Source organism: Lutra lutra, chromosome 13 (assembly GCF_902655055.1).
Source record: "Lutra lutra chromosome 13, mLutLut1.2, whole genome shotgun sequence".
In the NCBI taxonomy this organism is placed as follows: Eukaryota; Metazoa; Chordata; class Mammalia; order Carnivora; family Mustelidae; genus Lutra; species Lutra lutra.
The window spans coordinates 73,837,897-73,858,860 of record NC_062290.1 but is presented as its reverse complement, the minus strand read 5'-3'; the positions used below and the strand labels follow the sequence as shown (position 1 = coordinate 73,858,860).

At 43.6% G+C, this 20,964-nt stretch overlaps 1 protein-coding gene across 4 annotated transcripts in view; it reads left to right on the top strand.

Annotated features, from left to right (window-relative positions):
• Positions 1 to 8,420: 8,420 nt before the first annotated feature.
• The window catches only part of ECPAS (Ecm29 proteasome adaptor and scaffold), a 98,806-nt gene continuing 86,262 nt past the window's right edge, over positions 8,421 to 20,964 (top strand). Inside the window, exons 1-2 of one of the 4 annotated variants that reach the window (XM_047699043.1) lie at positions 8,421 to 8,684; positions 16,784 to 16,887. In XM_047699043.1, the coding sequence (XP_047554999.1) occupies positions 16,866 to 16,887 (22 nt within the window). In that variant the 5' untranslated portion in view covers positions 8,421 to 8,684; positions 16,784 to 16,865. Of the gene's footprint in view, positions 8,685 to 9,156; positions 9,297 to 16,783; positions 16,888 to 20,964 lie in introns of those variants that run through there. The other 3 variants (XM_047699041.1, XM_047699042.1, XM_047699040.1) reach the window with 3 other exon arrangements.

Here is a 20,964-nt window from a genome sequence, read left to right as displayed (position 1 = left end):
TTAAAACCCTGCAAAGGCTTCTCATTCCACTCAGAGTGAAAACGCACATTTTAGTGGCTTAAAAAGCTTGATAGAATCTGATCACCCATGACCTCCTTGATCTCTTCATAGAATTCCCTGCTCCAGTCACAAAGGTCTCCTTGCTCTCCCTCTTCTTCCAGCCTGCCTGGCATTTCTGGCTGCGTGTTCCTCCAGTAGGTAGCCCTATGGCTCACTCTTCCACCCCTTAATATCTTCTCAATGAAGCTCCTCCACCACACTGCTAAAATTGGAACCCCACCCCTCCCCACTCCTGTTTCTCCTTCTAATATACAATTTTCTGATTTGTTTCCTATTGTCTGTCTTGTTTTGTTTTGTTGTCTGTCTTTTTCACTAGAATATCAATTCCACAGAGTAAGGATTTTTATCTGGTTTGTTCCATGAGACACAATCTCCAAGCCTCATAGCAGTACCTGGTGCATAGTAGGGCTCAGTAGATTTGTTGAATTTATGAATGGGCGCTTGCCTGGATTCCTGGAGGCATAGCAAAAAGGGCTAGGGGACTGCAGAAGGATTGTTTGGAGGGTTCTAATAACAAGATGACTTTTGGAGGGGTGGAGCTGGGAAAGAAAAACATTCTAGCTTGAAAGACCCCGAGTCTTTAAAAAGATAGAGCAGGCTCAACTAAATGAACCGCTGGGTTCATCTCACAGGCAGCAAGGCAAGCTAAAGAAACTCCCACAGTCAAAAAGAAGCTATCCCAGTCCCAGGTCTGAGTACATATTCTTCTCCTCTACCCGCCTCTTCTTGTCAGGCTGAAAATCGGACATCAAGGAGAAGCGGGAGAAAGCAGAGGGACATGAAATAAAATTGGCTCTTCAGTTTAACTGGGCAAGTCAGAGAAACTCTAGTGGCTCTCATACTATATGCACCTTAGAATCACGGGGCATTCTTCATTTGAATATAAATGTTAGGACCTTCCTCTCCACAACTTGTTGTGGGTGAACCTTGGACAACACTACACTAGTTGAAATATTCTGTAAGTAAGTGACATGCTACATATGAGTAAATTTCCAGGAAAAAAAATGACTCCTTGAAACTGTGACCAAACTATAACATTTGATTAAATGCAACCATCATGGTAAAGAGTGGTGGATTGTACATCAGTAAAGAAAGAGAAAACCACAGATCAATTAGTTTCACTTGTAAGCAATGTGGTGGGATCTCTGGTCAGAGTAAGCATGGTAAGGAATACTTAATCACATAAATGGGGTTTTTGTTTGTTTTTTAACCTGTTGTGGCTTCAGGATGGAGAAGAGATTGGAGAGAGAAAACTGGAGGCAACAAGACTAGTTTTGTTAGGATGTTGTGCAAACATCCAGGTGGGACGATGATGGTGGTCTAAATGGTGATGAAGTAAAAAAGATCCAGGACATGGTAGGGGTAGGATTTGGGTGATTTATTGCAAATACTGATGGGTGAGAACAAATGCACCAAATGGCAAGTTATATTTTGTAAAGATGGCTGCACTGATCTATTTCCCATCTTGATATATATTATTATACAGTGTGATGTTGCTGTCTTTCCATTGAAAAGAAAATCTGTTTCTTTCCCTTCAGTCTGGAGTGCCAAAATAGCTGACAAAATTGTTGCCTTCCCATTGTCTGTTCCCTCACATTTATTCACTTTTATTAAACATCTGAGGATACAAATGAATTGAATATGGTATGAGAGTTTAATGCAATTGGACACTAATAGTCAAGATGAAAAATGAATCACAATGGATTACTTAGTGCCTATTGTCTCATAAAAGACAGCATAGATGTTTCCCTGAGATTCATTTTCCTGGTACCAAATTCTAAGAAAAAGTATTCCTTGAGTACAGGAAATTGGAAAACATCGTGGTCAATTTCTTCAAATGGATTTTATTTTTTAGAAATGAAAAAATGTTACTAATGAAGTAAAAAATAGTTCAGTGAGCATGAATAAAATCTTAAGGCAAAACCCTACCTCTGGAGGTTAGTGGATCCAACCGAGCTAAAGGAAACAAGGCACTGGGGAAGGTAGAAGAAATTGAGCAATACCTTCAAAATGATGAGGAGTGGTTATTTCCAACCTAGAATTCTATCCCGGTCATCCTGGGTATTTCAGTTGGAGATTACAGAAATGTTTAGACATACAGGTCCCCAATGTTCGTCTCCTAGTCTCCCTGTCTCAGGAAGCTTCTAGATGAGAGATCAGCAAACTATGGTCTTTAGTCTGAATCACCCCACTGTTTTGTTTTGTTTTGTTTTTTTTTAAAGATTTTATTTATTTATTTGACAGAGAGATCACAAGCAGGCAGAGAGGCAGGCAGAGAGAGAGGAGGAAGCAGGCTCCCTGCCCAGCAGAGAGCCCAATGCGGGGCTCGATTCCAGGACTCTGAGATCATGACCTGAGCCGAAGGCAGCGGCTTAACCCACTGAGCCACCCAGGCGCCCCATGTTTTTTTAAATAAAGTTTTATTGGAACACAACCATGCTCCTTTGTTTCTGTAGTGGTCATGACTGCTCTCATTTTATAATGCCAGAGTTGAGTAGTTGTGACAGAAACTCTGTGGCCCACAACGCCTAAACTATATATTAGTAAGCGCTTCACAGGAAAGGTTTGCTGATAAGGAACATAAAGATATAGGGAGGGGAAACGATGAGGGTATCAGGCAAACTTTAGAAAGGTAGACAAGGCGTGCCTGAGTGGCTGTCAGTGAAGTGTCCTACTTTGGCTCGGGTCTTGATCTCTAGGGGGTGGGAGTGCTGGGATGGAGCCCGACCTTGACTCTTGGGCTCAAGTAAGGAGTCTGCCTGTCCCTTTGATCCTCCCCTTGCTCGTGCTCATGTGTGCACACTCTCTCTCTCCAATAAATAAATAAAATCTTTAAAAAATAAGGTAGAAGAATAATGAGTCAAGGTTGACAAGAGAGGAGGGAGTTGCAAGAAATGTTTGATGTTTGAGAGATGTCAGAGAGGCTAAGCTGTCTTGAAAAGCTGCTAAATATGGTATAATACGGGGGGTGTGCAAAATGGGTGAAGTTGATCAAAAGGTACAAACTTCCAGTTACAAGATAATAATGTCCTAGGGATATAATGTACAGCATGGTGACTACAATGAACAAAACCTTATGGCTTGAAAGTTGCTAAAAGGGGCGCCTGGGTGGCTCAGTGGGTTAAAGCCTCTGCCTTCGGCTCAGGTCATGATCCCAGGGTCTCTCTCTGTCAAATAAACAAAAATAAAATCTTTAAAAAAAATAAAAATAAAAAATAAAAAATCTTATTTAGATGCTACATATATATTTTTAATTATTTTAAATATTTTATTTTATTTATTTGACACAGAGAGAGAGAGATCACAAGTAGGTGGAGAGGCAGGCAGAGAGAGAGGGGGAAGCTGGCTTCCTGCTGAGCAGAGAGCCTGATGCAGGGCTCGATCCCAGGATCCTGAGATCATGACCTGAGCTGAAAGCAGAGGCTTAACCCACTGAGGCCCCCAGGAGCCCATTTTTTAATTTTTAGTTTAAATTCAGTTTCAGGGTCACCTGGGTGACTCAGTCAGTTAAGCGTCCATCTTAGGCTCAGGTCATGATCCCAGGATCCTGGGATGGTCCCACATTGGGCTCTCTGCTGGGAAGGGAGCCTACTTCTCCCTCCCCATCTTCCTGCTGTTCCCACTGCTTGTATTCTCTCTCTCTGTCAAATAAATAAATAAAATCTTTAAAAAATAAATTCAAGGGGCGCCTGGGTGGCTCAGTGGGTTAAAGCCTCTGCCTTCAGCTCAGGTTATGATCCCAGGGTCCTGGGATCGAGCCCTGCATCGGGCTCTGCTCAGCAGGGAGCCTGCTTCCCCCCCCCACTGCCCCCCGCCTGCCTCTCCACCTACTTGAGATCTCTGTCTGTCAAAGAAATAAATAAAATCTTTTAAAAAAATAAAAAAAATTCAATTTTGTTAACATATACTGTATTATTAGTTTCAAGGATAGAATTTAGTTTTATGTATATAGTTTAAAGAAGTAACAGAGTTTTATTTTATTGTTATTTTTTAAAGATTTATTTATTTATTTATTTGAGAGAGAGATTGAGAACGAGCACGAGCTGGAGGGGTGAAGGGAGAGGGAGAGAAAATCTCAAGTAGACTCCACATTGAGCACAGAGCCTGAAACAGAGCCTGGTTTGATTTCACAATCACAACCTGAGCCAGAACCAAGAGTTGGATGTTAACTGGCTGTGCCACCCAGGTGCCCCCATTTTTATTCAAAATTGCTAATATTTGCAATAGAATTTGCTGTCAAAATTTCTCCCTTTCAATTATTTATAATGGAAAATTTTAGATGCCAATCTAAAAATATGTAAATAGATTACACTGTTTTTCAAACATTTTTTTGGCGGGGGGGAGGAATGTAAACAAAAATCTTTGAAACCACTGTCTAAAGGAAATCAGGGGAGATATCCCTTCTGATATAGGGATAAATTTTATCCCTAGAGGAAATATTGCCTTATCCTCTAAGACGCAAGGTGTAGTATTATCTTGGACCAGGTCAGCTTTTAGCCTTTTTCCACTTATATTTGGGAGGGAAAAATAAAGTGAATGATAGGTTTTGCCAAAGGTTGGGAATTGATTGGTGCTGTCTTTAGGATAGAAACCAAGGAAGGAAGGACTTGGATTCATTGCCATCCTTGGAGTTCAGGCTAAGAATGGAGCACATGGTACTTAGAGGATACACAGACCAGAAAGCAGTGGAAACGTTCCAGGCAATGGGAAGAATCCGAAATGTACTCTAAATCCACGGGAATTAGGGAGTAAAACAGTGGAAGGATTCTATATAGTGCTTAGAGACTGATGTTTCTGAGTTTGATTTTTAGAAGTGGAATGTTTTGAGTCCTGACATGGTTTTATGTGTAGTGAAACATGTTTTTTATTTAATAACTGACGGAGGAACAGGGATGAAGATCATGAGAGCTGCGGACTCTGTTGGCAGACCGGATCCAGTCCCTGACTACTTCAGCAACCAAAATGAATACAGTATGAGACTTATTTCTATAGAATTTTGGCTTGTCTGGAGTTTCTTGGGAATGGTTAATTGAATTATTTGGGATAGTTGGATTTTCTAGTTTAGAATTAATCCTTTTAGGCATCTAAATTGCTTATTAGAGGGGCGCCTGGGTGGCTCAGTCAGTTAAGCATTTGCCTTCAGCTCAGGTCATGATCCCAGGGTCCTCGGATCGAGCCCCACGTGGGGGAACCCTGCTTAGGGATTCTGGGGAGTCCGTTTGTCCCTCTGGCTCTACCTCTCCCCCTGCTCACGCTGTCTAATAAATAAAATCTTAAAAAAATTTTTTTTTAAATTTATTTGAGAAAGAAGAGTGAGAGTGTCCACAAATGGGGAAGGGCAGTGGGAGAGGGAGAAGCAGACTCTTTGCTAAGTAGGGAGCCCAACGCAGGGCTCCATCCAAGGATCCTGGGATTGTGACCTGAGCCAAAGGCAGACGCTTAATGGACTGAGCCACCCAGGCCATTCCTGTACTGTTTCTTGATGTCAGGAGTATTGCCACGAAGATCTATTAAAGTGAAATGACTTCAGGGACTCTAGGGTGGGTAGTGCTTTTTGTGCTTTACAAATAACCCCAGAATGTTTTGCTTTTTGAGTTCTCACAGCTTCTTTTCACAGTTTTCCTGCTTCGTCCCTTGTTTTTAGGGTGTCTATAAACTCCTCTGTCATCCAAGTACCTGCCCAGAAGAGGGTTAATATTCTGCTTCAGATTTGCTTTTACTATGGAAACAAGACTCCTTTGTTAGAACTGTACATACATTTCGTGTAATTACGGCCTACTAGAAGGGAGAGGGGACTTCGGAAGAGTAAAAGACCTAAGTTTTTCATTCTTGGATTTTGTGATGCATTATTTTGGCTTCCCGGTGGCCTCTTCTCTGCCCCCTGTGCATCCCTGTCCACAGTTCCTTCTTGTCTGTTTTTGGAAATTGAGGTAAATTCTAGATAGAAAGTATCTCCAGGCTATTATTCAAAACCACATTGTCTAGTAAGAAGCTATTCATTTATTTAACATTTTATTTATTTCTTTGACAGAGGGAGAGAGAGCACAAGCAGGGGGAGCGGCAGGCAGAGGGAGAGGGAGAAGCAATTAGAGCGACAGGGAGAAGCAGGCTCCCCGCTGAGCAGAGAGTGAGATTTGGGGCTCTCCCAGGACCCTAGGATCTTGACCGGAGCCAAAGGCAGACCCTTAACCAACTGAGCCACCCAGGCATCCCAGAATATGAAGCTATTAAATGGGAAAAATAAACTACAGTAGTTTAAAGGAAGAAGCAATTATAAAAAAAAAGCTTAGCGCTTTAAACCCTAGCAATTAGCAGCAGTGCTGTAAAGTGGTATAAGCTGCTGTATATGACAAGATGTTAACGGCATCTTTTTTTAACCTAACAATTTTGCCTCTACATATTTCTGTCTATATGTAACATGTGACTAGGTTGATATATGTATAGGAATTTTTTACAGTAACATTTGCTTACACTAGTAGAAAAAATTGTCCACAACCTAAATGCTCATCAGTAGGGGAATGGTTAAATAAATTTTGTCATGTACTTTTCATGCAGCCATTTAAAAGAATGAAGTAGTGATGTACATACAGATCATGGTGGTAAAGAGTGATCCACACTGCCTAGGTTCAGACCCCTTCTCCACCAGTTTCTAGTTTGTGGCATTTTGGATTTGTTCCTTCACGATTTGGTGTCATAAAAATCCCTACTTCATAAGATTGTTGTGAGGACTAAATGAATTCCACCATGTAGAACACTTTAAACACTGCCCAGCACAATCAGTATTAGCTATTATTATCATTACCCGTATGGAAAAACACCTGTGTGTATTGTTTGGCGAAAAGATAAAGTTACATATGTGTAGTAGGATTCCATTTTTGTTAAAACAAAATCTGTGTATACACACATATCCGTGATTTGCACATGTGTGGACTCTCAAATTTCTACGTAGGATGAATTTATGAGATGCTAACTAGTCTTGTCTGGAAGTTAATATTGCCTAACGAACTTTTTTATCTTTTCACTTATATTCTACTTTTAATTTTTTTTTTTTTTTTGCTGGCTTTAGAAGAATCTTTTTGAGGCTATGGAAAATCGAAGTTTCCTCAAACCAATCCTTGGTGCAGCTACTTTATATATTCACAGTCAGGAAAGGCTGGAGGCACCAAATTGCTAATATGATTGTTAATAGGATTATTTCCAGGGAGTTCAGATGAGGGGATGGTGGGCAGGGAGGTGGGGGATGACCTTTACTTTTACACACTTCTGTATGTAGTCTTTGCAGATAGTTTGTTAGGCACCGACTTTGTGTCGACATCAAACTAGAGAGCCAAAATGTCCTCAGAAAAAGAATTGGTGAACTTAATGTGGTATGAGGTCATTAATAAAAAGAGTGGTGGTGTAGACCTTTTTGAATTAATGGGGAAGAATGTTAATGGGGGAAAATCAGTGATACAGAACTTTATTGTAAGTATGTATTGTAAGTATGAGCCTCTCTCCATTCTAGTTGCTTTTGGGGATATATATATATATATATATATGCAGAGACAAGGCCTCAGAGAATGCACTCTCAACTGTATCTGTTAACCACTTTTTTCGCTGGGGAATGGGATGGTGAGAGTGGAAGGCTTTTCACTTTTAATTTTATGATATCCCCAATCATTTGAAAATTTCCCAAAGATCATGTATAATTTCCATATTAAAGCAATAAAGGAAATAAATGCCTTTAATGTCGTGTAAGTACCTTGTACTTGTCTAAGTTACGTCTGGAATGACATATATTCATTCTTCAAGACATTAGCTAGGGCTTTATGGATTTCTTTTAGGAGTAAATGCAATTTCAATCCATTTAGGGTCTTGATTTCTTCCTCTTATGCCAAAAAAGAAAAAAAAAAAAAGCATCTCATCTTGTACCTAATTTGTTGACAGTGCCGTCACTTAAAGTACAGCATTATGCAACCCTTTAATTTGAATTCCATTTTGCAAGTGTTTTTCTCATCCACCTCAAGGACAAACTTAAGCCGTAAAGTTCAAATCGGCATATTGGAAATAAATCACTCGGGTTACCAAAAAGAACGTAGTTATTAGAATAAAATTAAAAAAAAAAAAAAGCTCATATAAGCCTATGTGCTTGACTTTGAACTTCCAGTATCTTGGTTCAGTTAAGTTTTAGTAGGACTCCGTGGCTTCCCTGCACACCTAAGTGCTTGTTTGAGAGAATCAGAAAACTATACTTGATCCCGGGCTTTAAGTAAGAGAAGGAGCCCAGGGAGCCGGGTCGGGGCGTTGAACGCGCCGGGGCCGAGAAGTTCGCGGGAGGCGCAGGGCGGGGCTTCCTCCCTCCGACTCCGAACCCGGCTCCACTTTTCCGAGTCCACGTCTCTTCCTTTGGACAGGCGTGCTGCTTCAGGTCCGGACCTGACAGCCGCAGACCTTTCAAGAGGGAGCCCGGGCCCCGCCTGGACGTTCTCCTTGGCCGGGGGTAGCGCGGGCCAGCCCCGGTCAGGCCCCTCCCGGACTGCGGCGCGCGGCCCCTCGGGCCCGAGCCCGCCGCCGCCTCGCTCCCGGGCACCCACCTCGCAGCGCCGCGCGCAGCATCGCGGGCATGGAGACTGGCTCCGACTCAGGTCAGAGGCCCGCGCGTCCGTTTCGTGTTGCGGCCGCTGCAGGCTGCTACGGCGCGGCGGGGCGGCTAGGCCGGGCCGCCCGCGAAGGCCACCGCGTGCCGGGTTCGCGCGGGGAGCGCTCTCGGGGCGGGCGGCGGCAGGTGGGCAGGACGAGCCGCGAGCGAGCGAGCGCGGGCGGGCGGGCGCGCGAGGGGCCCGGCGGGGGGGCCGCTGGGAGGATGGCTCAGCTCTTTCTAAATATAAAACCGGCGTGAGTTGGGCGAGCGCGGCGCGGAGCCGCAGAGCCGCCGCGCGGGCCGGGCGCACCGGGACTCGGCCGACGGACGGCGGCGGCTCTGCAGAGGCGCGAGGCGGTGGGAGCGCCCGAGTCGCGAGCTCGCGGGGGACCGCGAGAGCGACGCGTGCAGCGAGGAGGACGCAGACGGCGGCGGGCGGGCCTCGTGGGCGCAGCGCGGCCCGCGCCGTGCGACCGGAGGCGGCTCCCGGCCCCTGCCGCACCGAGAGCGGCGAGCTCCCCGCGCCGCCCGTCCGCGCCCTCCCGCTCCGGCCCCTCCCTCCCTCCCTGGCGCAACATGGCTGCGGCCGCCGCCTCCGCCTCCCAGGACGAGCTGAGTAAGTGCCACCGCCAGCCCGCCGCCGCGAGTCAGAGCCGGCGCTACGCGGGGCCGGGGGCGGCGGCCGGGGCCCGGCGGGCGGGCAGGCAGGCCGGGGCGCGCTGCCGCCCGCGGGGAGCCGGGCTGGGTGGGCGGGCGGGCGGCGGCCGCGGCGTGCGGGGGGCTGGGGCGCTCGGGCCTGGCGGGCGGGCGGGGCGCCGGTCGCCGCCGCCGGCGCTTGTAGGCCTCAGGTTTGCACCGTCACGTTGCGAAATTGAAACCGGAGCCCCGGGCGGAGCCACCTCTGCCAGCGATCCGCCCCGGTCCGGGGGTGGGGGCAGCCCAACCCCCTGCCCGCGGCTCTCGGGCGGGCAGACGGGCCAGGGGGCCCTCAGGGTGGTGGCTGTGTCGGCGCGTCCCGTCTGACCCCGCCGTGGCCCCGGGTCCCAACTGTTTGGGGGAGTTCTAGAAATGGAGCTTTGGGGGCGGGGGAGAAGGTGCCTCTCTGTGACACCCTAGGAATCAGCGAAAGGTCAAGGATAGGCGGTGACCCTCAGGTGGAGCAGGAAGGACGGGAGGGCAGGGAGAGGGTCGTGGGGCTGGACGCCGGCGGGACCGTGGGCCGACAGCGCTTTCACACTCGACCGTAAACGTTGTCGTTTTTCAGGGGTCGGCGATCCCCGTTTGGGGAGAGCGGTGGTCACTCTGAATGCCAGGCCGCCCCGCCCGCCGCTCGGGTTCACCTCGATGCTTTGTGGGAAGTGTAGTTCCTGGGCGCCGCAGGCCCACGCTGGGGCCATAAAAATTGAATTTTCCTAGGACACGTAAGATGATTTCTGATTGCGGTTGGGGTGGTGAGACGAAATGCTTAGGTTGAGCTTTTGTTTGTTTCTTCAGTGCTGCCCTTTCAGTTTATGACAAAAACAAAAAAGGTGTTATTTAGGGGTGATGCGAGTTGTAAGTGGAATGAAACATGGGTGAGGTGTCGCAAGCCTTGTGAAGTTTATGTTGTTATAGTCCCTTCTGAATTTCCATGCGAAAGTAGTTATAAACATAGTAATTTCTGCTGCTTTGGTGTTTGGCAGTTTAAAGCTCCTTTTATATACGTGATCTCAGTCTTGCCCTCGTAACAACCTTGTAAGGCTGGTAGGTAGGAATTATCCTTGTTTTAAAGAGCAGGCAGGTTTAGAGAGATTAAGGTCCGTGCTGCTTTGACAGAGAACTGCGGTAGCAAGGGTAATGTTTGTCAGTTTTGAAGCTGAAATGAACAGTTGGTGTGACCCTGGGCAGGATGGAGAGTCTCAGTGGACAAGGTGTCAGGGTGTGTGTAGAGATGGACATGGCTTGAGCGCCAACGGGTTGATTCCTCGTCTGTCAGGTCCAAGCTGGAGCACCCCTGCCAAGCCTTCTGGGGAGATCAGTTCCCTGATTTTTTTTTTCCTTTTTTTTTTGTTCTTTGTTTTTTGTTTTGTTATTGTAAAATACACATAACATAAAATTTATCGTCATAACCATTTTTAAGTGTATAGTTCAGTGGTGTTAAGGACATATTGTTGAGCAACCATCACCACCGTCCCTTTCCAGAACTCTTCATCTTGCAGAACTGGAACATTATACCCATTAAGCCTGACCTCCCTATCCCACCCCACCCCACTCCAGCACCTGGCAACCACCATCCTACTCTCTGTCTCTGTGATTTTGACTGCTCTGGGTATCTCATATAAGTGGAGTCATACATGATTTGCCTTTCTCTGACTGCCTTATTTCACTTGGCTTAATGTCTTCAAAGTTCGTCTCTGTTTTAGCATGTGACCTTATTTTCTTCCTTTTTAAGGCTGAATGATATTCCATTGTGTATATATATTACATTTATGTTCTCATCCATTTATCTGTTGATGGGTACTTGGGTTGCTTGTACATCATAACTGTTGTGAGTAATGCTGCTGTGAACATGGGTGAAAAAATAGCTCTTTGAGACTCTGCTTCCAGTTCATTTGGGTGTATACGCAGAAGTGGGCTTGTTTGGTCCTAGGGTAATTCTATTTTCAATTTTTTGAGGGACCACAATACTGTTTTCCACAGTGGCTATACCATTTTATGTTCCTAACAACAGTACGCAAGGGTTCCAATTTTTCCACGTTCCCACCACGTTCTTTTCTGTATTTTTGAAAGTAGCATCTCAATAGCTTTGAGGTGGTCTATTTAAATTGTTATACCTTGTGGTATCCGAGGTCCTGTATACCACTAAACACTTTAAAATCTGAATTACCATTTGGAGAGGGAAAAAAACAAAATTGGATATCATTCTTTATTTTTTTTAAGATTTTATTTATTTAGTTGAGAGAGGGTGTGAGCGCACACGAGCTGGGGGGGAGGGGTAGAGGTAGAGGGAGAAACAGTCTCCCTGCTAAGCAGGAAGCCTGATGCCGGGCTCCATCCCAGGCCCCCCGGATTGTGACCTGGGCCGAACGCAGAAGCTTGAGCCACCCAGGTGCCCCAAACTGGGTATCATTCCGAAGTGGATGACATATTGTGTATATGCAGCATGCCTCTGTACAACAGGGACCTGTTAAGGTGCTGGTAGTACTTCTGGTAGTACTTCTGGACTTAACAGCTTCAACAGCTACTGAAAAAGTTAGGAAAAAATAATTCCAATTCTTGCTTTTCCATTGTTTTGTTTGGTCAAGTCATCGATCATGGACCACAAATATCTCTTGACTTGGTTTCTGTGTTCCTTCAGAAGAGATTAAATGCTTGGCAGCTAGTACCTTAGAATAATTTAACTTGAAATCACGTACATAAAGTACTGGCTAAGCAGTTTCAAATAAGCTACTTTTAGTTTTAGAATGGTCATAATAAAAAGAGAGATGGCTGATAAAATGATGCTTTATACAATTTTTTAAGAAGAAGCCAAGAATCCGAATATTTGCTGGCCATTATTTTGACTAGTAGTGATAATAAAAGCAGAATTTTGGATGCCAGCATTGTTTTTTTCCCTAATATTTTATTGTAAAAGTCTTCAAAAATACAGAAAAGTTGAAAGTGAGTATTCATATACCCACTACTTAGGCTCTCCATTTGCTATTTTACCAGCTTTATCACGTATCTGTCCATCTTTCAAACCACCTTTTATAATTTTATTTTAATCATTTTAAATTAAAAACTGGTAAAACACATGTAATGAAACTTATAATCTTAATCATTTTTTAATCGTACAGCTCAGTGGCACTAAGTGCTCAATCCATCCTTTTCTGATGCGTTTCAAAGTAAATTGAAGACATCTGTAAATGTTCCCCTCAGTATTTCAGAACTAGCATTAAGTGTTTTGCATGTATTTTTTAATTTGTCACAGTAATCGTAAGAGGTAGGTAAAATTGTTATTGCTGTTTTAAGGAATGGAAAACAGCCATTTTAGGTTCCGCGGGTCCTACAGCAAGTGAGTGGTGGCGTCGGATCCCAGGTGTCTCAGACTGCAGTGTGCACTCAGCCAGGCTGCTGTGTACCGTAGTCCGTGTTCATGCCAATGAAAAGATACGGTCAGGTGGGCTGCTAAATTCTTACCTAGATGTCACTTTAGTCCAACTGTTTGCTGTTTAACATTGCTGTGGGGTGCAAAAGAAACACCAGGGTCCACCAACAGAATTACGATACTGCTGAGAGGAAAGAGGAAGCGTACGTGTAGACAAATATGTAAGGACCAAAGTGTATGCTTATGTAACATAGACCATGCTAAAGTCATATTGTCTGTGGTTCCCACATCTGCTATTTAGGGATATATAGCTGGTGACACTGGGTTTTATAGATTTCAGATCAGCATTTTTTATCTTTGTATTTGAGGCGACACACATGCCATAAATTTAAATTAAATCTATAGTTGCTTTCTGTTGTATCTGCCATTGAGCTCCGGGGAAACAGAACTGTTAGGTTTCTCTTCTATTTCATTTTTATTGATTGACTGATTGATTAGTATCATTGACATATGGAAGTTGCCAAAAGGTAAGCAGGGCAATCTTGAGCTGGGGTTTCTTAGACTTTGTTATCCTTTCACAAATCTCATGAATTGTGACTTTGAATTGGGTGATTATAAAGCTGATGTTTATTGAAAGCTTACCATGTGTTCTAGTCACTTTGTACCTCTTGACTGACCGAATCCTTTCAACACCCCTGTGAGTTTGGGGCTATTACTGTCTCAGTAGTGGAACTTACTTCATGTTACGGAGTTAGGGCTTGAATTCAGATTCTCTGATTCCAAAGTTGATGTAAATTCTGACTGACTGTTGTATTACTCTCTCTGAAAGGGAAAATACACAGTTTATAACAAGAGCAACATGCCCCCTCCCCCGCCCCAATGTCTTAGTAGCCTCCAGAAGAAATCTGCTGTCGTGTATAAAATGTGGCAGTATTCTGAGGTTCATTGGATAGAAATATTAGATTTTTTAAAAAAAGATTTTATTTATTTATTTGACAGAGACAGCGAGAGAGGGAACACAAGAAGGGGGAGTGGGAGAAGGAGAAGCAGGCTTCCCACTGAGCAGGGAGTTCGATGTGGGGCTCCACCCCAGAACCCCGTGATCATGACCCGAGCCGAAGGCAGACACCTAATGACTGAGCCACCCAGGCGCCCCAAAATTTTGGGTGAGATGCCACGATAGAGAACAGTTAGTTCTGACAAAAATATTTCTGAAATCTAGTTTGTAAATTACTTAAGATCGTGCTTAAGTGCTGTAACTGTTTGGAATGGAGTGTAATTCAGTGCAGGGCATGTGGGCTAGTTTTTCTTCTAATATTATCCTCTGCCAGTTCATGGAAAAGTTGACATTGTGGTTATGTTTCAGCAGTGGACAGGGAGATTTCTGACAGAGGGAAGGAAGCATTTGAGACTTTTCCCCAAGTCAGCTGTTCAGTGGTTTCATGTTCTGGGCTTTATAATTATAAGGCATCCTTAGAATCTGATCTGGGATGAAGACAACTCAGGGAGGAGTAGGGCCTGTAATCTTAAAGCGCACTGACACTGTTCAGTTTGACCATTTGACATAACCGTAGGGAACTTCACTTGCAAAAGTTGGTGAGATAATCAACATGTCAGATACCTTCTGAGAGAGGCTCTGCCAGTGCCATGAAGCCTCGTGGTTCTCTGAGAGGGTGAGACGTGGGAAGCTGTGTGGCTGTGTGGGAGAACGTGATTCTGTGGCCTACTGAAATAGCCCCGGAGACAGCCATCCAGGCAGCTGAGCTGATCTTTGTAGAAAGGCTAAATCAAGTCTGTATTGTTCAAACTTTGGTTACTTAGTCAAAGAGGAACGTTAAAATGGGAAATAATGGTATTTCTGTTTCTTATCAACTTCTAATTCTTCGTTTTCACCCCATTCTGTTTTTGAATTGTGCTTTCAGTAAACTGTAATATTTAATAAAGGCCACTGTCAGTGAAAATGGTTGGCACTGGGTTATTCGACCTTGTTCAGAAGGTAGATGTTAAAATTATCAGCACTGCCGGCATGCTCAGATGGTCTGACCCAGGTTTCTGGTCTCTGGTTTCAGGCCTGGCCAGTCTCTGCCTTGATGCTTGTCGTCTTACGTGGCTTATTCTCCCCACACATTTTCCAGTTAAATAAGCAGACTTTAAAAATTGAGTGACTAACTTTTGGTCCTGTCCTCATAGAGCTTATAATTCACTGTAGACACAGCTTTACATATAAATATAAATAACTAATATAAAGTATAATATGAAAAATCCCTACCACTGTTCTTTAGAAATTTCAAGTGCAAATACCTTGAGCTAAGAGAGGTTAGAAAATACTTTCAGAGAAAGGTGGAGTCTGATATGCTGGAGTAGGGGTGCTATGGCTGTGGGAAGTATTGGGGAAGGAGATAAAATTTGGAGTCTTGATACTTGCCCCTTTCTGCCTTTTATGTTCTTTTTATCATTTGGGATCTTCAGCAAGTTGTTTTACCTTTCTAGGTCTCAGTTTCTTTCTCATAAAACTGGGATAATAAGAAATACTCCTAATGTTATGATTAATGTATATGAAAATGCATTGTATAAGGAATTAAGCTCTGTGTAAATTATTATTATTATTTCAGTTGGGGGTGGCAGTAGGAGATGAAGCTGCGAAGATAGGTTGGGACCAGCTTGTGTGGGAATGCCAACACAACTAGTTTGGACTTTGTTCTGTAGGCAGTAGAGCACCATCAAAGGCTTTTAGGCTGGAGTGTAACATGAGTAGGTCTATTTTACAAGGATAACAGGTGGCAGTGATGTAACATTGATTGCGTGGATCCAGAGACCCAGAGGAGCAAGACTAGTTTAGGAGGGTGTCACAGGAGCCAAGTGAAAGAAACCTGGGGTCTGAAGTGGGGCAGTGGAAGTGGATTTGGCAAGGAGGTAATATAACCTAGAATCCCTAAAATAGGCAGAAATTATCAGCCAAGTAGATGAGTGTTGTTCAAGAGAGGGAGGAGTTAGAGATGATTCCAAGAATCTGCCTGAGAGATTAGTGGGGTGTGGAGAAGACAGTCTCTAGACAGAGTTAGGGAGGTAAAAGTGGAGAAAAGAGAGAACAGGTTTGTTGTCTTCAACAAAGAAATAATTTGTTGAGTGAATGAGTTGAATTATTGAGGTGCCCATGTTGTATTGTTCAGGGAGACTCTTTGGAATAGTAGCTGAAATGTCACGTGGTGTCAGAGATGGTTTTAAATCCTGGCTCTGCTGCTTTTTGATTAATATCCTTGAACAAGGGACCTAACTTCTGGGCTTTGGTTTTCTCATCTGTTAAATGAGATAATAACAAACCTATTTCACAGAGTGGTTAGAAGAGTGGGAAGAGAGAATGCATGTTCAGAGCTTGGCATAGTGCTAGGCGTGTGGCTTCTTTGGGTGTGGGAACTTGGTCTGAAGATTGGGAGAGTGTGGGGGTGATGGTGGAGTCAGGGGAATGGCAGATTGTCCCGAGGACAGCTGTCTGGGGGCTGTGCATATGTAGGGGTGAGAAGAAGACCAGGAAGAACCAGGGAAGGGGATCGTGAGTGCTGAGAGAGGGCAGAGGTTCCCAGGGTTACGAATGTTCACCGTTTATATTCTCAGGTGTAATGTGCGGTAGGATATGTACCCACCTACTAATACCCCTCTTAAAAAACTGTTGTATAATTACACTTCCTTCCAATACTAATGTAAGACTTTGTATGTTGATATTTATGTATATGTACACATATACATATATGATGAAATCTGTGTTATATTGGTATTCCAGTGTTTTAGTCTTCAGTGAATAAGTTTAAATTATTAGTGTGTTACTTCTATATAATAACTTTTATTTGTGGACACACTCCTTACTCTTTCTCCAGTTTGGTAATCACTATAATATTTTCCTCTTCATTCTGAATTTGCAAAGCAGGGCATCAAATTAGCTCTTAGCATAGAAATGAAAAGTGCTTTTTAAAATATTTCTTAATGGTAGCTATGAATATAAATCTTTTAATTGTTTTTTTTCCTGGTGTTCTAAATAATAGATTCTTTATACAATTGCATATGTACGAGTGGATGAACCTACCATTGGTGATCCAGAGGATTTTTGTCAAGACTGGATAAACCATGTATCACATTGATTGTAGAGGTTAGTAGTTCCTTAGTTCCTTAGGATGTGTGCATTTTTTTGTAGTAGCATTTAAAAATGCGTAGGTTATCAAGTAGCCAGCAATTTCTTGCCAAGATCTTCATGGGTTTTTCTCCTTTTCCAGCTATCCTGAGTTAGTGAAATTCATGTTAGTTTATATATCCTGAAGCCTCTATTGTATGTCATCGTGTGAGCATAAACTTAAACAATTAGCAAGAGAGAGAAAAAGATGAAACTTGAAGACATTCTTTAGCAGTGTGCACAGGGAAAAGACTATGAGTGTTAGTTTACAAGTAGTATTGTCTGCTGCAATAAAAAATGACTTTACATGCTCCCAGAATGTCATCCTGTTTTATTTGTAAAAAAGGAAAAAAAAAGAAAAAAGAAAAAAAGGGGGGGCATTGAAAGAGGCATCATCATAGTAATTAGATATTCCGAATTCTGCCTTTTTGACATGTACTGTGATGGAAAAACCACAAAATTCTGCTTCATTCTGGGGCTGAATAAGACTCTAGTGTCTTTCTTGGAAGATATTGGATGGTCCTTTGACTGAAACTCTGTAAGTTCAGACTGTAATTCTCTGATATCATGAGCTCAATATCCAGTGTACCTTGGATTTTGTGGTTTCAATCCAAAGGTGCATCTTACTGCTTTCTTCTAATTTAACTATTGCATTCCCCTTGCCCCATGCCTTCTGTTTTTCGGTATGTATATTGCTGCTGATGGTGTATGATTCCTTAATTCAGTTAGATGGAATTTTGAGGGATAGAACGAATGGAGTATTTTATAAATCAGAGTTCAAATTTAGCATAAACTTTGTTTTTTTTTTTTTTTTTTTTTCTATCTCAAATATCTTCTTTCCATTAGAGAGAAATGGAAAACTGAGAGGTTGGAGGAATTGTTTAGAAGAGAACCAAGGACATTGTTTATTTGCTCCTAGATTCATTCTCAGTGCTTTTGGGCCTGTGACAGATGCGTTAATGAAGTTATGATATACTGAAGGCAAGCAGGTCAAACCACAAATGCTGGAATTTAAGGAGTGACTTAAATAAAGAACTTTCTAGAGTTTACACTTCCAAATGAGCATTGTCCTAAGTAATGAGCTGCTTTGGTGGATCTTAACTATCACATGTTTGACTTTTATGCAGTCTGAACTCTTGCATAGTATACATTGTCTCCTGTAAGCTGGCTTTCATAAGCTGAACTAATCTTTCGGTTCATCAGTTTACTAACATTGATTTCTAACTGGGCACCTGCCAACTGCTGTCTCTGGGGGAAAGGGCTTCCTTGGGAGGTGGGAGTGTTTGTGGAGCTCAGTGCATCTGGAGTGTGACACTCACGCATTAAATCTAGGGTTCAGTTGAGGGCTTTTGTCTCATCACTTGGCCCAGCCCTGCCAAGCTAACCCTATGACTTCTTCCTTCCCTCCCTCTGTGTGTGTGTGTGTGTGTGTATGTAGGGGGGCAGTGGGGTGTGTGTGAGCAGGGGAGGGTAGCTTTGCTTAAGGCTCTGCTGGGTTGATAGGGGGCGTAAAGTAGCCTGACGTCATCTCCAGGTGGCTAGGACTTTGGAAGTGGCAGGAGAAGAAAGACTGTTTTCCCCTTCCCTTCTCAGTCACGGGCACATCCTGGTGCAGGGGTGTCCGTATTGGATTATCTGCCTGGGTACTGGGGGTAAGATGGTGGGCTAGGGGACAGGAAGTTGGTCTAATTGCCTCAGTTCTGGGATTAAGGGGTACCAGCAGGGACTGTGTCAGCAGGAACCTCCTGCTCCAAGCCTCATTGCTTGCAGAGGTTCTTATCTGTCTCCCCTTTGGGCAGGCCTGGCTGCAAGGAGCCACGGTGGAATGGATCCTCTCCCCATCTCTGACTTATATTGATGTTTACTACTGGACTTCCTGACATTCTTCTTTTAAGTATGTTTGCATTTAATAAGTTTTTTTTTTTCTTTCTTTTTCTTAAGGTAGGGAATGGGACAAACATCTATTTAAAACCTAGCAGTAGAGATCAAAATTGAAAGCATTAATTCCTGAAGAAGTATCTCACTGGCCTCATTTGGATTTTTTGTCACTCAGGTATTACAGAGTTACATTTAGGGAATCGAAATGGTGTATAGAAATCAATAGATGGGGGCACCTGGGTGGCTCAGTGGGTTAAGCCTCTGCCTTCGGCTCAGGTCATGATCTCAGGGGCCTGGGATCGAGCCCCACGTCAGGCTCTCTGCTCAGCGGGGAGCCTGCTTCCCCTTCTCTCTCTGCCTGCTGCTCTGCCTACTTCTGATCTCTCTCTGTCAAATAAATAAGATCTTAAAAAAAAAAAAACAACAAAAAAAAGAAATCAATAGATGATGTGGACCTTAACTCCTTTAACCTTAGTTAGTATCTGGTTAAATTTATAATTCACAGGATTGATCTACCAGAAAAGACCATTACCTATGAAATCTACATGGCAGCTAGGCCTACCTTACTCTTTGTAGTTTTAGCCTCCCACTCCTAATTGCACAGGTTGTCAAAGTCTGGAGGGGGTCATCTCTCCATCATCCCCCTCCCCCCCATCACATCCTGTTTTTGTGAATTTCCTATAATTTACTTTACTTATGTTTTTCTTAGCTGTTAGGTTCCCAATTCTGAAAATGATATTTTGGTTCCACTCATGTCAACTTGGACGTGAAAACTCACCTGTTTCACTGGTTTACGCCTATACTCCCTCACTCACTCCACTCTCCCAAGCCTTTCAGTAATTTAATTAACTCTGGAAGATGTGAGTCATGGGGAAAGTCTTGGTATAGTGTTTGGCTTTCTGTCCTTTCCCTGGTCTGTCCTCTCTCTTCCATCTTTTTCTTTTTTCCTCTGCTCTCTGTAGTAACTACTGCATCCCTCCTCATTTGGAACAGGCCAGTTCTCCACACAATCAGACCTTCTAGAATTTCTACTACCCCCCCCTTTTTTTACACCGTAAGCACTTGTAGTATTAAAATATGTGTTGTCCCTTTTCCAGGAGATTCTAACATCAGGTATTATAAATTGTCACCAGTCCCCTCCTTTCCCTTGCTATAGATGTTAAATGTATAAACTTCTAATGACTTTTCTAATGCACGAGGAATTAACATTTCATACATTCAACAGGTATTTGAGCAACTCCTCTCTGCAAGGGTCTGAATTAAGTGCTGGGATACCAAGGGACTTAAGTCACAGTTTCTCAACCTGAGGAGCTCTATAGAAGGATGGAGTGTAGAGAAGAAGTGGGTAGTTAGGTGGAATCAGATTGAAATCACACCTCAAAGAACTGCTTTGGTCTAGAACAGAGAAGATTGGGCAGTTACATAATGTGTAGCAAAAGGCAGTGAGTGCCAGCAGAGATGTAGAAGAGGGAGTTTGTAGGGCTCAGATGGATAGTGTAGGTATGCAGCAGGTAATATTTGAGCTGGACCTTGAATGGGAGAATTTGGCTGTGTGGAGATGGAGAGGTTGGGGGAGTATTCCCAGTTGGGGGACTTGGTTGACCAAATAATTGGGCTGGGAGAACATGGTACACTTAGGAAGCAATTGCAGTTTGGATCGCTGTTGCGGGAGTAATGGGGTTCATGGTTAAGAAGATTCCTTTGGGGCTACATTGGCCCACCATTAGGAAGGACTCTTTCTCTGATCTGATAATTCACTCTAGGCATGTTCTGGCCGCTTACTTTTTTTTTTAAATGAACCTTTATAGAAGTATTTCTTTTTTTATCCCCTTTGGCAAAGACCTTCCGCTTTTATTTGGACCCAGTTGTAAGCCAGCTTAAACAAAAACAGGGCATTTATTTTAGGGAGTTTTATGGAAACAAGAAGGGCCTTCACAAACTAGAAATCATCTAGTTCTTCCAGCTGCTTTCTCTGTGCCTTTATGCCCAATCTTCAGACCAGCTTCCTCTGACTCTGTGTTTCAGAGTAGGCTAAAGATGCCCAGGTCCTGTCCACTGGGCTTTATTCTCATTGGTCCAGGCACTCCAGGGAGGCCTGACTTTTTGGTCCCACTTCTGAAGTGCTGAGGAAGGTATGGATTGAGTTGGGACCCATCCTGACACAGTGGCTGTGGCCAG